Genomic DNA, 14505 nt, shown 5'->3' with positions numbered 1-14505 from the left:
ATATTATATTGTGTGTGTGTGTGTGTATTTATATATGCCTCAAATTAGAAAAATAAAAAGAACTTTGGGGAGGAGGGATAAAGAGCTCACACCCAAGTGTATAGCATCCAAGCAATTCTATATATCCCTTACTGACATATACCATTTACAGATCTTTGGATCGATCCCACCTATTTATGGGACAGCAGGCGGATTTTCGGAGCACAGAATTTGTCAAGCCCTGAGAGCTGCCTTAGGGATTGACAAACCCCGGAGCCACTGACTCCTACCTTTTTGGGTTATTCTCCATATAGCTATATACAAATACCAGTGTCTGGCTCTTAAACAGATGTGTCAGCCTTACAGAATACTGTCCATCCATAATAACAACAAGAGATATCTTTATGGAAAACCTGAGATCTGGTGCATCTCATTTCAGAAGGTGGCAGCAGATCCGTAATCTACAGTAGCAGGGATGTAATTTTGCCACAAGAAACACCACAGCTGGAATGTAGTCAGTTAAACCGACAGCTTGTTTCTGTGGGTGACAGAATCTATAGCGAGATGGGATATCAAGACAATGCCTTTATCACTGATAAGTATAAAACTTACCGCCCAATAAAGGGTCTCAGGTCTGTGACGGATCATACAATACATTCTAGAAATGCCCAGTACAGGTTATAAATCACACTACGGGTGAATGCTGCGGACCTACCTGCATCTGCATTGCTTCTCTGACTTTGGAGGAACCTGAATGTCTTTGATCTCATATCGCAGACACCTGATGCCCCAGGAATCTGAAGCCTGATTTATAGAGTCCACAATGTTTGCATTGAGTGATTCTCTTTCCTGGATGGTGAAAAACAAACAGAAAAGCACTGAAGGAACAAAAACTTAAAATGTGACTTTAGAACAGTGTCTGCATGAACAGATATCTTTTTTCTTTTGACAATAATGTAGTTCCACCCTGACTCATATTAGGTATACACAGTTATAAGACTGAAAACTTGTGCACCCAAAGGACAGTAATAACACAAGTCACTGATATCATTCATATCACATAAATGTTTTCCTCCCAAAATATGAAGTGAAGCCATAGGGAATCATTCAGACCTTCCATGGGATTTCTCATGGAATTTATTTAGTGCCAGATTACAATTTGACCGTTATTTAATGCTCCTGCTTGAGCGTTTTAACTGCGCTAGAAGTAAACCTTTTGCGTGCGTCTGGTTGCGCTCATACTATGAGTTGAAAGTAAAAAGTTATTGCTCACACGCTAAGCCTATGTGAGCAAAAAGCCGAATTTACAATATCACGCGCATGATAACCTAATTCCCCATGGAAGTCAATGGAGAGAAAATCTAAAGACCCCCACTCTCGCACCATCCCGAACACATATTCTCAAGTGCGCTAACCTGACATGAAAATATGAATATGTCACATTCCAATGTTCTTCATATTAAAGAATAGGTTCTAATTATTCATAAATACATCTCTCTACATATATCTGATGGTATTTTGGTACAATATATCTCTAAATCTATATATCGCTTAACAGTTAAACAGAGCTCTGAGGTCGTGGTAATCTTTCTATCGTAAATGGCGAATGCGCTCACACATTCGCATTTAATTTCAACATCTAATACGAGCGTAATTTAACTTGCGTGCAAATGAAAACCTGTTATCGCTTGCAAGCAAACTATAGCGCTCCACTTGTAATTTGGCCCTTAGTGTTTAAAACATGGTGTTTCATACACACAATAAGAAATGTGCACCCTCCCTGCCTCATTCAGCTGTGGTGTATACACAGTCTTCATTAGCTTATATTAAATCTCTCAGCCCGATATAACATGGACAAATAAAAACTCACCCGGAAGACTTTGTCCAGTGTGAGCTTGCCCAGCTCCGAGCGCATGGTGGTTTGTGCCAACTGGGTCACAGCGTATTCTGGGTCTTCCACACCGTAACTGGCCTGTGGGAAGCAAAAAGGGAGTTGCACAGGGTGGTAGATGTCATGTGCCGAAAGACCAGTCATATAGCAAAGTAAACTGTTGTTTAGCTGAATTTCCCGAATGTAAGGATGAAATTATATAAAATTATAACATTTTTGAGAAACTTTGATTGTGAAATCAAAATGAGATAAAGTTTCATTTACTGGGATTTTTTTTAATAAAGTGACTGATTTAAAGGTTACACTTAACCCATATTTTACTTTTGAGAATTTTGAGGGATACTGGATATCACTTCTGCTGATATTATCTGACAGTTTGGTAGAGAATCAGCTATTTTGTGCATTATTAATTCACACGATAACACACTGCTTAATCAATTAGCAGTCATGTTTTCTTTCGCTCTGCGTGCTTCGTTTGCTTCCATGAAGAGTCGGTGAAAAAACACTCAAAGTCTGTGTAACGTTTTTTTTGTTAGTTTACCTAAATTTGACTTCTATATAGCTTAGCAGATCTCCTACTGGACATCACTTAATTTGCCATACAATGTACGCAAGTGAAAAATCACTGAACTGACGACACAGAGACACAAATTCTACATATAGAGGACGTTCAATCAAACCGATTAGTAAATGTCACATTGCTGATGGGCGGTAATGAGGTGAGAGAATGGTGGGAACTGCAATTTGTAAATAGCGGTTAATCAGAGAACAGTGATCTGCAAAGGGGTCATTGTACTAAATGTAGTGCGCTCTTCTTTGGGTAAAGCTGGGAGCTTGCTAGTTTTAGTTCAATGCCGTGATCACACAGCTCACCCATGAGGCACTTTTGAGAAGAAAAGAAAAAAAATCATAAGGGACAGGCGAGGAACGGAAGGTAAGTAAACCTTTAGTGGGGGTAAATCTCAAATCTCTTGTTTTTTAAGGTGTTGCTAGGATAATGCTACATAGTGCAGAATTATGTAACTTTTTATGGTTTACTGTTACTTTAAATGAGCAGTAGATTTTTTTCTGACAAATGACAAAATGTATTTCAATTTGCTGGCCCTTGTATCATGTGACAGACATCAGCCAATCACAGTGAACTCTTGCACATGTTCAATAGTAGTTGGTTCCTCCGAAAGTGTGCAATTTAATAATGGTAGTAAATTAGAAAGTCTCTTGAAACTGCATGTTCGCTCTGAATTATGAAAGTTTAATTCTGACTTTAGTGTCCCTTTGACAGACACGGAGGAGAAACCAGAACCTAAGTCTGAGGAATAGATCTAGTAATATAGGTCAATGCTTCGTACAAACTAAATAAAGAGACTGAAGACAGTACCTTGTAAGGGTCCAAGATTCGGAGGTAGAGGACTCCATCTATCTGTAAGGAGACATTGTCTGGAGGAAAAACAAAGATAAGCTATGGTAACACACTACATGCACGACCATAAAATACACCTGTACTTAAAAAGGGACATAAAACCCAAACATGTTCTTCCATGATTCAGATAGAAATACAATTAAAAAAAAAAAAAAAAAAAAACTTTCCAATTTATTTTTATTAAATAATTTGCTTCATTCTCTTGCTATTCTTTGTTGAAGGAGCAGCAATGCACTACTGAGAGTTAGCTTAAAGCCAATGACAAGATGTATATATGTGCACCAACCAATCAGCAGCTTGTGTGCCTACCTTTCTATTCTTTTCAACAAAGGATACAAAAAGAACAAAAATTAGTGATTTAAAATTGCATGCTCTATCTGAATCATTAAAGAAAAAAATTGTGTAGGTAGCACTTGCTGATTGGATGGCTACATTCAGACACCAATCAGCAAGCACTACCCAGGTGCTGAAAAGAAAAATGGGCCGGCTCCTATGCTTACATTCAAATAAAGATACCAAGAGAACAAAGAAAAATTAATAGGAGTAAATTACATTTGCTGCTCTATCTGAATCATGAAAGTTTAATTTTGCCTATACTATCCCTTTAAAGGGACACTGAACCCCAATTTTTTTCTTTCGTGATTCAGATAGAGCAGGCAATTTTAAGCAACTTAATAATTTACTCCTATTATTAATTTTTCTTCTTTCCATTGCTATCTTTATTTGAAAAAAGAAGGCACCTAAGCTAGGGAGCCAGCCAATTTTTGATTCAGGACCCTGGGCAGCACTTGTTTATTGGTGGGTAAATTTATCCACCAATCAGCGAGAACAACCCAGGTTGTTCACAAAAAATGGGCGGGCGTCTAAACTTACTTTCTTGCTTTCCAAATAAAGATAGCAAGAGAATGAAGAAAATTTGATAACAGGAGTAAATTAGAAAGTTGCTTATAATTGCAAGCTCTATCTAAATCACGAAAGAAACAATTTGGGTTCAGTGTCCCTTTAAAACACAGCTATAGGGTACTGTATGGGTTGGCTGTTGTAGGAAATGGTTTATAATGTGTAAAATATGTTATTATTACTATCATTTGTATAGAGTGCAAAATTCCGTATTCACATAGGTTTTGATCATGTATATATTTAATGTATTCCTTTCTTACCTAAAAGATGTTAATGGTCAGTTGGTCTCACAATCCTGTGAAAATTTAAGTCAAAAGGTATATGGCCAGCAAGGCATCAGGAGCTCTCACTCCATCCAAAAATAGACACCCTGGGTTGGTTGGAGGAGGGACTGGCCTAGCTAGTTATGTTAATAAACCGATACAGTTGGAACTAGTTTATAGACTGTTTAGATTGGAAGCAGCAGTTTTGAGACTGGAACTTTGGAAACGGCCAGGTTGGGAGCCAAGAAGTCTTTGAGATACTGACTGAACTTTGTACCAGAGAACAGATCAGAGACCCACAAGCAGGAAGTCTGGGAACACATCAGAGAGTGAGACCCCAAAAGATATTGGTTTAATATTACTATTTATAAAGTAAGGTATCATATTCATGGGGTTGGTAATGTAGTACAGGTAGGAAACCCTTTATTCATACAGCCTAGAACCGGAAAAGGTTTGGCTTTCAAATAGTTTGGATTTTGGAATATCTGCATCTTTAAAATGGGACAGTTAGGAGACGGGATGGGACCAAGCGTAACTAAACAACAATATCTTATGTAATTAAGGCAATATTTACACATGGTATTATAATACAGCTAAAACATGTAACTAAAAAACAAAAGCATGACTTCCGGGGCGGAGCTTAGAGGAGACGGCAGCTTGCACGCCGTCGGAGCACCCTAAGCTAGAGTTCAAGCACCGCAGCGCCTAAAGCCCTTGTTTGGAGGATAGTGGTTCCAGATCGGGCGTGCAAACTAGCATCTGTGGTTTGCAGGCGCCGGAAGTCTACGGCAGGCGTTTTTGGCCGACTTCGCCACGGCCACCTGTTTGGAGCATTAGGAATCCTGCCGGGAGATCCATTGGACAGGATACTGGGAGGCAAGCGATCACAAGCCGGTACAAGGAGAGAGCGACACCAGAAGTTCTCAGAGCTGGTAGGAGGGTGCGAACCTGAACAGGAAAATTCCTAAATAAGAAGCCACCAGTGAGGAGGAAAAAGCGGTCCAACACACAGAATTGCGGGACAACAGCAGTAAGCACGGCCCAGGCACCCCCAGGAGGACAATCGACAGTAAGCGCAAGTACTGGTTAAAAGCTGCTGAGGTATGTCATATATGTTTATCCCCGGGTGGGCTTGTAACTGATATTTTTAAACAGTTGGAAGTGTAAAAGTTTTGACCACCGGGGAGTGCGATAAAGTGAATTAGGCAAGACCAGAATCCACAGCAGACTAGTCCTGCCTGGTTACAGGGGTCAGCAGTGGTAGTCTTGGCCAAAGAGACTTTATTGGACTATATTAAACTCCAGGGGGTGCGGGATCTTCAAAGGATTCTATTTAAAAGGGCAGTTCGTGGAGTTGACCCGTGCATCAGTATGTGGTAAAAGGACAGGCCCTGTTAGATGGTAGCGGGCTAGAGAGTTGGGAAGGAAGAACTACCCTGTAAGCCCCAGAGTAAGCAACATCCAAGACACAGGGGATTGCCTGTCAGAACTGTTATAAGGATTCTAAGGACCCTATAACCTATGGAGACCAATATTAAGGTTTAGAAGCCCAGAGAAAGAAGTCACCCAAAAGAAAAGAGGGCGCCTCCCTAGAAAACAGACTCTCTGTTTCCTTTAATGATATCCTCTTTTCCTTGTTCTCTGGTGTGCCTTATTGAAAGAGACATTTTGCTATACTACTGTGATGTATATTGAAGTAATGCAATTTATATATATCGATATTATATGGTATCTCTAACAAGTTTATGAAGAGGTTATATATGCATAAGAGGTAAAAGCTCTTTCTGGTGAGCAAGTATAAAAACTCATTAGATAGCAGCTTGTAAAGGTTTAGGCTGATGTGCTCTACTGCTTAGGTTGTGAAGTTATTATAGAGGGGCTGTATACACCTTAACAGATAAAGCAGGGCTATAGGGCTCTGAGATATTAAGTTCAATAAGGTCTAAAATAAGTAAATCTGTATAGATAAAGAATCAGACTGGTAGGGGCAAGGCAAGTTTAAAGGGGGTCTCTCTTTGCTTTGTCGTTTTTTTTTTTTCTCTTCTCTCTCTCTATATTTTCCTTTTCTTTCCTTTTTTTCACTTGTCTCTCTCTCTTCTCTTGATAGCACTTATACACTGTTTTCTTTTTTTTTTTCACTCTCAAAAAAAAAAAAAAAAAAAAAAAAAACACACAATTGGCCAGCAGAGTATACTGACCAAAGGTTTGCTGTTTTCACTGTTGATCACACCTATAAGCACTGACACAATATAATTTGGACACAAATGATCCTGGTAAATAGGATCCTTATTCTCCCCAAGTCATTAGTGTAGGAGAGACAGAGATATTGCACTATCCTATACGGACATTTAACACGAAGACTGTCTTTTTCTTTTTTTTTCTTTCTCATTACATACTTTCTTATATATGGACAAATATATTAAAACAAAATCTCCAGCCATGCCCCCCAAAATTAAAGATAAAAAAAACTCCAATAAAAGTACAGATGTATTGACAGAAATCAACCTAGATGACTCACATGTAAATGTACCAGACCCACAAGGTCTCCTGCAGCAGATTTCAGATCTATTATTACCACAATTTAACAACATAAAACAAGAAATTTCTATTTTATCCCATGAAATAAGACAATTTGCCAGTAGGCTAAATGAAGTAGAATTAAGGATATCAAGTGTAGAAGACCAGGTACATAATGTAGACCAGACAGCCCATCAACACAGTAAACAGATGCTCGCCATGCAAAATAAAATTGAAGACCTGGAAGATAGAGCCCGCAGGAATAACATCAAGATAGTGGGGCTCCCAGAGTCTAGCGAATTCAAAGACCTAATTATATTTGCTTCTAAAACTTTGCCACAAAGTTTAGGGATACCGTTGGAGGAGCTACCGATAAAGATAGAAAGGGCACATAGAATAGGCAGCAGGAGAGAAGATCAGGAACAATTAAAAGGCAGACCTATCATGATTAAAGTGCTGAATTTTCAAGATAAGGTTAATATATTCAGACATTATCGCAAACAACAAGAATTTAGGATAGCTAACAGTAGGATCTTCCTATTCCAAGACTTCTCAGCGGAAACAGCTAATAAGAGGCGTGAGATGGCTCCCTACTGCACCAAGCTTATTGAAGCTAAACGGTCAGCATGGATGATTTATCCAGCCAAAATATGTGTAGAAATGAACGGTGCAGTAAGGACTCTTCTGACAGCTACAGAGGCTAAAGAGTTTTGCCAAGAACAGGGTTTGTGATATTATTTTAGCTTAATAGAAATACTGTAAAGGTAACATGATAACCAAACAAGTTGTGGTTTTTGATGTTTTTAGTTATTATGTGAAAGCTCTATGGAATGCTATGTGGAACACTGTTTTTGTTTCTTTTATTATATTATTTGATTTTATAGTTTTTTCGTGCAGGATGTGGTGGTCTGGCGTGGCAGAGGGTGAGGTGGGAGTAGTTGCAAAAGTAGAGAAGCCCATATCCCTGATAAGAGGGCTTCAGCTTCAAAAAAAAAAAAAAAAAAAAAAAAAAAAGGATGACAGAGAAAATTAGCTTTTTATCTTGGAATGTAGGTGGAATTACTTCACCTACAAAGAGAAAATTAATTATAAAAGAACTAGGAAAACTCAAGCCAAGTGTTGTACTATTACAAGAGACGCATTTAAAGCCCACTGAAGCTGAGAAACTAAAGAGTAAATGGGTGGGGGAAGTAATAACATCACCATATTGTGGTAGGAAAAAAGGGGTAGCTATTCTCTTTAACAAGCATACTGAATACCAAATTATAAAGCAAGAAATAGACAGCCAGGCGAGATTTATAATTTTGGAGGTACAAATGGATAATCTAAATGTAGTGATTTGTAACGTCTATGGCCCAAACAAAATGGATGAGGAATTCTGGGAAGGATTGAATAACAAATTGATCAAATATATAGGGAAGAACATTATTGTAGGGGGGGATTTTAATTTGACGCCTGTACCCCTATTAGATAGGCTTAAATGCAGTCAAACTAGGAATATTAAAAAAGAAGGTAGACTCTTTAAAAATTTCATGAAAGGACTTAGATTACAGGACATATGGCGAAGGCAAAACCCTGATACCCGTGCATTCTCATGTCTATCTAAAACATTCAAGACCCTCTCAAGAATCGATTTTTTTTTAATCTCAGAAAATATGTTAGGCTTGAATTTGAAAACTGACATTAAAGAGATAAGTATTTCCGACCACGCAATTATATCATTAGAACTCCAGAATATAGCTCAGATTAGGGGGGGGGAATAGACTCAGTTTTCCAAGACACTTAGTATATAATATACATTTCAATAATTATATTATAGAAAAATGGAAGGAATATAAATATTACAACAGAGGCTCCATAGGTAAATGTGAGATATATTGGGAAGCAGCCAAAGCATACTTCAGAGGAGTTATTAAAGCTTACATGTGCAAATGGAAGAAGAAAAATAGGGAGCGTGAGTCCCAATTAAATAATCAACTTAAAAACACATATATAGCATACATAAGCAATGCTAACCCTCAGACCTGGCTTAAATATCAGAATAGTAAACAGGAGAAAGAGATATTTGCAAAACAATTGATTATACAGCAAGATAAGAAAGATAAGGCTAAATATAGAGGTCTATACGGAAGATCCGCCAAATACATAGCTAGATTAACTAAAATGCAGAGACAAAGAAACTATATAACAGCTATTAAAGTAGGTCCACATAGAGTAAGTACGACCAAGGAGGTGAAGGAAGCAATGTTCAAATATTTTAAAGAACTCTATACTAATACCTCAGTAGATACTCAGTGTAAATTAGAATTCTGGGAGCAAATAAAAACTGAGAAACTCGGAAAGATAGACAGAGATAGGCTGAATCTTCCGATTTCGGAGGAGGAAGTAACGCAGACGATAAATCAGTTAAAAAGTAATAAGGCAGCGGGCCCGGATATGTTACCAGCCGAATTTTATAAATTGTTATCCGCTGAGATTACGCCCACTCTTACCAATCTTTTTAATAGCTACTTCTTAAAAGGGGAAATGCATTCTAAATATTTTTCGGCATCCTCTATCACATTAATCCTGAAAAAAGGTCGAGATCCGGAAAACCCTGGATCTTATAGACCGATTTCACTGCTGAACAGCGACTATAAGATTTTAACTACTATAGTAGCTAATAGACTTAAAAAATGTTTACATAAAATTATCCATATTGACCAAGTAGGCTTCATGACTGGGCGTAATCCAGCTAGAAATATTCGAAAAGTACTTATTACCCTAGATCAATGCTTTCAAGAGGCTAAACAAAACCCAAGTAAAGATATGTCAGATCAAGCTGTATTGGCGATAGATGCTGAAAAAGCCTTCGACGCCATAACCTGGGATCATCTATTTACAGTACTAGAGAAGTTCGGAGTGCAAGGAAATATTGAGTCTTTTATAAAACTCATATATAGGAACCCGACATCCAATCTAATTATTAATAATGAAACTACACCAGATATTACGCTTAAAAAAGGCACAAGACAAGGGTGCCCACTATCACCCATGCTTTTTAACCTCTCAATAGAACCATTAGCCATTAGGTTAAGGAAAGAATTAGAAGGTATCAAAATTTTCCAACAGAAGATAGTTCTATCGCTATTTGCAGATGATCTTTTACTATTTATCTCAGATACCCCAAAGAGTATTAAGCAACTTTTAAAGATTATAAGTCACTTTAGCTCATTTTCAGGGTATAAAGTGAATGTAGACAAATCAGAAATTATGTGGCTTCGAGGTGTAAATCAGAATCACAAAGGATGTCCCTTTAGAGAAGTAGATCAGATTAAGTATCTAGGTCTAATCATTACTAAAAACCCGAAACATTGGTATGACAAGAATATTACCCCATGTCTGGATAAATGTATCGCAGACTGTAAAAGATGGAGAGAGCTGCCTATCAATATTACAGCTAGAGTGACGTTAATTAAGACAATAATCTTCCCGCGTATCTTATATCTCATGCAGAATATTCCCATTATAGTCAAACAGAAAGATCGTGCTAGGTTCAATAGGATGTGCAGCAAGTTTATATGGGCGGGAGGAAAAACAAGATGTTCAGCAGATATACTAACTCTCCCATTTAAAGCTGGGGGATTAGCGTTACCTAACCTCCAACTTTATAATCTAGCTGCTGTAGCGAAATATGCTATGGATTGGATTATTGAGGGGGATTTCGTGACATGTGGAGCATTAGAGGCAGATATATGTGCCCCATATGTGCCAAAGCACTTCTACATTGTGAGATAAAAAATCTCCCAAAAGGAATCTTGCAGAGGTCAACGTTTAACAACGTAATAGTGGCCTGGCATAAACTAGGTAAATTAATAGGAGTTAATATGTGTATATCCAGATATCTGCCGATCTTAGGGAATCCGAAATTCAACCCAGGATGTAGCGGATATGGAGTTTTCCATAGATGGCGCAGGAAGGGCATTATTAATCTGGTACAGCTTGAGGATAATGCAATACATATAATCAAATCGTTTGAAGAATTAAGTAGGGAATATCTGCTGCATAAGACAGATTTTTTTGCCTATCTACAAATTAGGCATTTCTACAATGAACAACTAGGCAGGCATGGGAAAGATTGGTCCCTAGGAGGGCTAGATAAAGTGATCAGAATTTTCGCACAGAAGAAATATGCAATTAGGCTGATTTATAACTTCCAAATGGAATGTAAAATAGAAACACAATTTCAGTCACTGGAAAACAAATGGGGGAGACTATATCCTCTACAAACAAGGGCAGAACTATCAGATAGTCTTAGGATAGTAGTCAAGACAACCAAGGTTACTACTTGGAGAGAGTCACACTTTAAGATAATTAACCAGTTATATATAACTCCTAAAAAAATAGCAAGATGGTATAATAATATGGAGATAGTTTGCTATAAATGTAGTGCCAAAGACGCAGACTTGGAACATTGTCTTTACAGCTGCCCAAAAATTTGCCAATTCTGGCAGCAGATAATATACTGGCTTAATAAGTGGCTAAACCAAAAACTCCAAATAAATAGTAAAATGGTGCTTCTCTTATATAAGGGAATAGACTGGCATGAGAATCCTTACTTGATCAATACAGCACTTCTCCAAGGGAGAGCACTGATATTAGCTAATTGGAAATCACCAAAAGTACCCAGTGTTAGGCAATTTGTAAAAGAGATGATGAACCAAATGATATTGGAGCAATATGAGATTTGTAGCGATGCGGAGAAACCTATCAAGAGGTTCTTTTGTAAATGGCTAAAAATAATTGAAGCCCAGCCGCTAAGCACCCAACTTCAAATTATTAAACCCTTAGTTAGATCTAACACAGTTAAATCTTGGATAATTAATAATGAGCTACCGAATAATTGGAGTAGACTCTTATAAAATACCCCGTAAGATAGATCTCTCTGGACTGTATGGGCTCCCCCCTCCACCCTCGGCCACGCTTGAAACAAATATGAGGATATGCATGAAAGGATTCTAAGTATCCTCTGGCAAGCCCGCATTGTATTTATTTTAGTGTTCCCTTTTTTTTTCTTTTTTCTTTTTCTTTCTTTTCTTTTTTTGTTTGTTGCCCCTCAGATTACTAGATGGTGCAACAAAAGGGGAATTTCAAGAATGTTGACTATAAGTGAATCTGTTAGGAAAGACAAGGACGAAGAATTATGGAAACTGTGTAACATAGATATTGAATGTCCTTGTCCTTATATATATGTAATTGTAAGCATATAAAATAATAAAAAGATATTAAAAAAAAAAAAAACATGTAACTAAAGGTAGTTTTCTATCATTTGTAATACTTTTGTGACTTACAGGCAGGGAAAACAGTAATTGTTGATCATTTTATTAAAAAAAAAAAAAAATATTAGTGAAAAAGTTTGGATTTTAAAATTCCAGATTTAGGAATATGTACCTGTATAGTTGTTTTTATTCATTTGCACTTTTTGTTATTTTTTTCCTTCTGCTTAACTCATATAACAGTGTTTTAATTTATTTACACAATACAACATATTTTATTCAGTCATTTCTTACACTGGTAAATAGCCATCATCACCATAAAAGCCTTCGTTTACAAGATAGAATGTCATCTGTCAAATTTTAGCTCCCATGGCCTTGTAGATGACAACAAATTTTCATAAAAATGCTGATTGCATGACCATAGACCCCGTGACTTTAAATTAGTAATGAGTGAAAGCAGAGATTACCTGACAACGCCACTAACTATACAGGCATTGTATTATAGGGACACATATATAAGTTAAAGGGATAGGAAAGTCACAATTAAATGTGCATGAGTCAGCTAGAGCAGGTCATTTTAAGACACTTTTAAATTATCTTCTATTTGCAAATGTGCCTTGTTCTCTTGGTATCCCTTGTTGAAAAAGAATACACACATATCTTACACTAGTGGAAGCTAGCTAGCGGTTGATTGGTGCCTGCACACATTTGTCTCTTGTGATTGGCTAACTAGATGTGTTCAGCTCACTCCTAGTAGTGCATTGATGTTCCTTCATCAAAGGATAACAAGAGAATGAAGCAAATTTGATAATAGAAGTAAATTGGAAAGTTGTTTAAAAGTTTTTGTTCTATCTGATTCATGAAAGAAAATTGGGGTTTATACTGTACTGATGATGTTTTTATTTCCCCCCAATAGATTTAGTTATTTTTTCTTTAGGATTTTCAGAAGCGTGGTGGGAGACTCATCAGGCCAGGGCCTCACTCACCTAGTGACACAGCAGACTGTTCAGGGACATTAATCACAATTTCCTTCAGGCTCTGTACATAACGGATACGATCCAGAAGGGGTATGAGAAGGTTCAGACCCTAGTATAGGAAAATTAAAAATCTCAGATCAACTCAGACTCAAAATATAAATACATAAATTAAAAAAAAAAAATGAAAATCATGGAAGTGCAGGGATATCAGATAAGCAGCTACCATGATCACATTTCTACTTAGTGACATGAAACCCAAATGTTTTCTTTCATGATTTAGAAAGAGTATGTCATTCTAATTTACATCTATTATCTAATTTGCTTCATTCTCTTGATGTCCTTTGCTGAAAAGCATATCTAGATAGGCTTAGTAGCTACTGATTGGTGGCTGCACATAGATGCCTTGTGTGATTGGCTCACCCATGTGCATTGCTATTTCTTCAACAAAGTATATTCAAAGGTTGAAGTAAATTACATAATAGAAGTAAATTGGAATGTTGTTTAAATTTGTATTCTCTATCTGAATCATGAAAGAAAGATTTTGGATTACTGTCCCTTTAAGTTACACAGGGGGTGTTACTACAAGAAAAAAAAACCAGATGTATCTTCATCTGCTTGGTTGTTTTGGGGGCACGGCTTTGATTTTGCAGGGCTTAAACACCTAGTGAAAAAAAGAAAGGAAAATAATATGCTTTATTGAAATATATATTAGTGCTGGAATGTCCCTTTAACTTCTTATACTGAGTTTTTCAAATGTTTCAGTACTACACAGGACGCCTGTGAAGAACACAATCTAGAGGGACGCTTGCACTAATTAAGTGTTATGTTAGCTTATTTCTGTTCCATTATAAGCACAGTACTATAAACATTATAAGAGGGTGAAATCACTTACAGGTTCCAGGATCCGGTGAAATTTCCCCATCCGCTCCACAACCCAGGCCTCCTGCTGAGGAACAAACAGCACCATTGTGTTCATGGGTAGCCCAGAGGTCATACATCTCTGAACCTCAATATTCCAGGACCTGGGGCCTTGCAGGATGGAGCCCTGTTGCAAGAGGGAATGTTATACATGACTGGATATATAAATGTTAACTATTCATTTGCAATGTTCCAGTTATATCTATACGCTACACAGTATGAACTAAAGCTTGTGCGTGTGCACCAGGTTATGTCGGGAAGACAGTGGTTGCAATGAAGGGAGCCAAAACCTTTTGGTAGGGCATAAGTTATCCTCTCTAAAAATAAGCAAGGGTGAAGGATGATATAGAGTCTGATCTAGATAGGGAGTCTCTATCAAAGTATA

At 37.4% G+C, this 14505-nt stretch overlaps 1 protein-coding gene across 1 annotated transcript in view; it reads right to left on the bottom strand.

Moving 5' to 3' along the window:
- Positions 1 to 690: 690 nt before the first annotated feature.
- Positions 691 to 14505, bottom strand: part of LOC128647589 (stomatin-like protein 2, mitochondrial) — a 15230-nt gene continuing 1415 nt past the window's right edge. Inside the window, exons 2-6 of the mRNA XM_053700344.1 lie at positions 14095 to 14247; positions 13212 to 13311; positions 3249 to 3307; positions 1850 to 1951; positions 691 to 828 (exon numbers count right to left, since the gene is read on the bottom strand). Of these exons, the coding sequence (XP_053556319.1) occupies positions 691 to 828; positions 1850 to 1951; positions 3249 to 3307; positions 13212 to 13311; positions 14095 to 14247 (552 nt within the window). The remainder of the gene's footprint in view (positions 829 to 1849; positions 1952 to 3248; positions 3308 to 13211; positions 13312 to 14094; positions 14248 to 14505) is intronic.

The sequence above is a fragment of the Bombina bombina genome, chromosome 2 (assembly GCF_027579735.1).
Source record: "Bombina bombina isolate aBomBom1 chromosome 2, aBomBom1.pri, whole genome shotgun sequence".
In the NCBI taxonomy this organism is placed as follows: Eukaryota; Metazoa; Chordata; class Amphibia; order Anura; family Bombinatoridae; genus Bombina; species Bombina bombina.
Note: the sequence above shows the minus strand (reverse complement) of the source record. Positions and strands in the feature narration are given on the sequence as shown.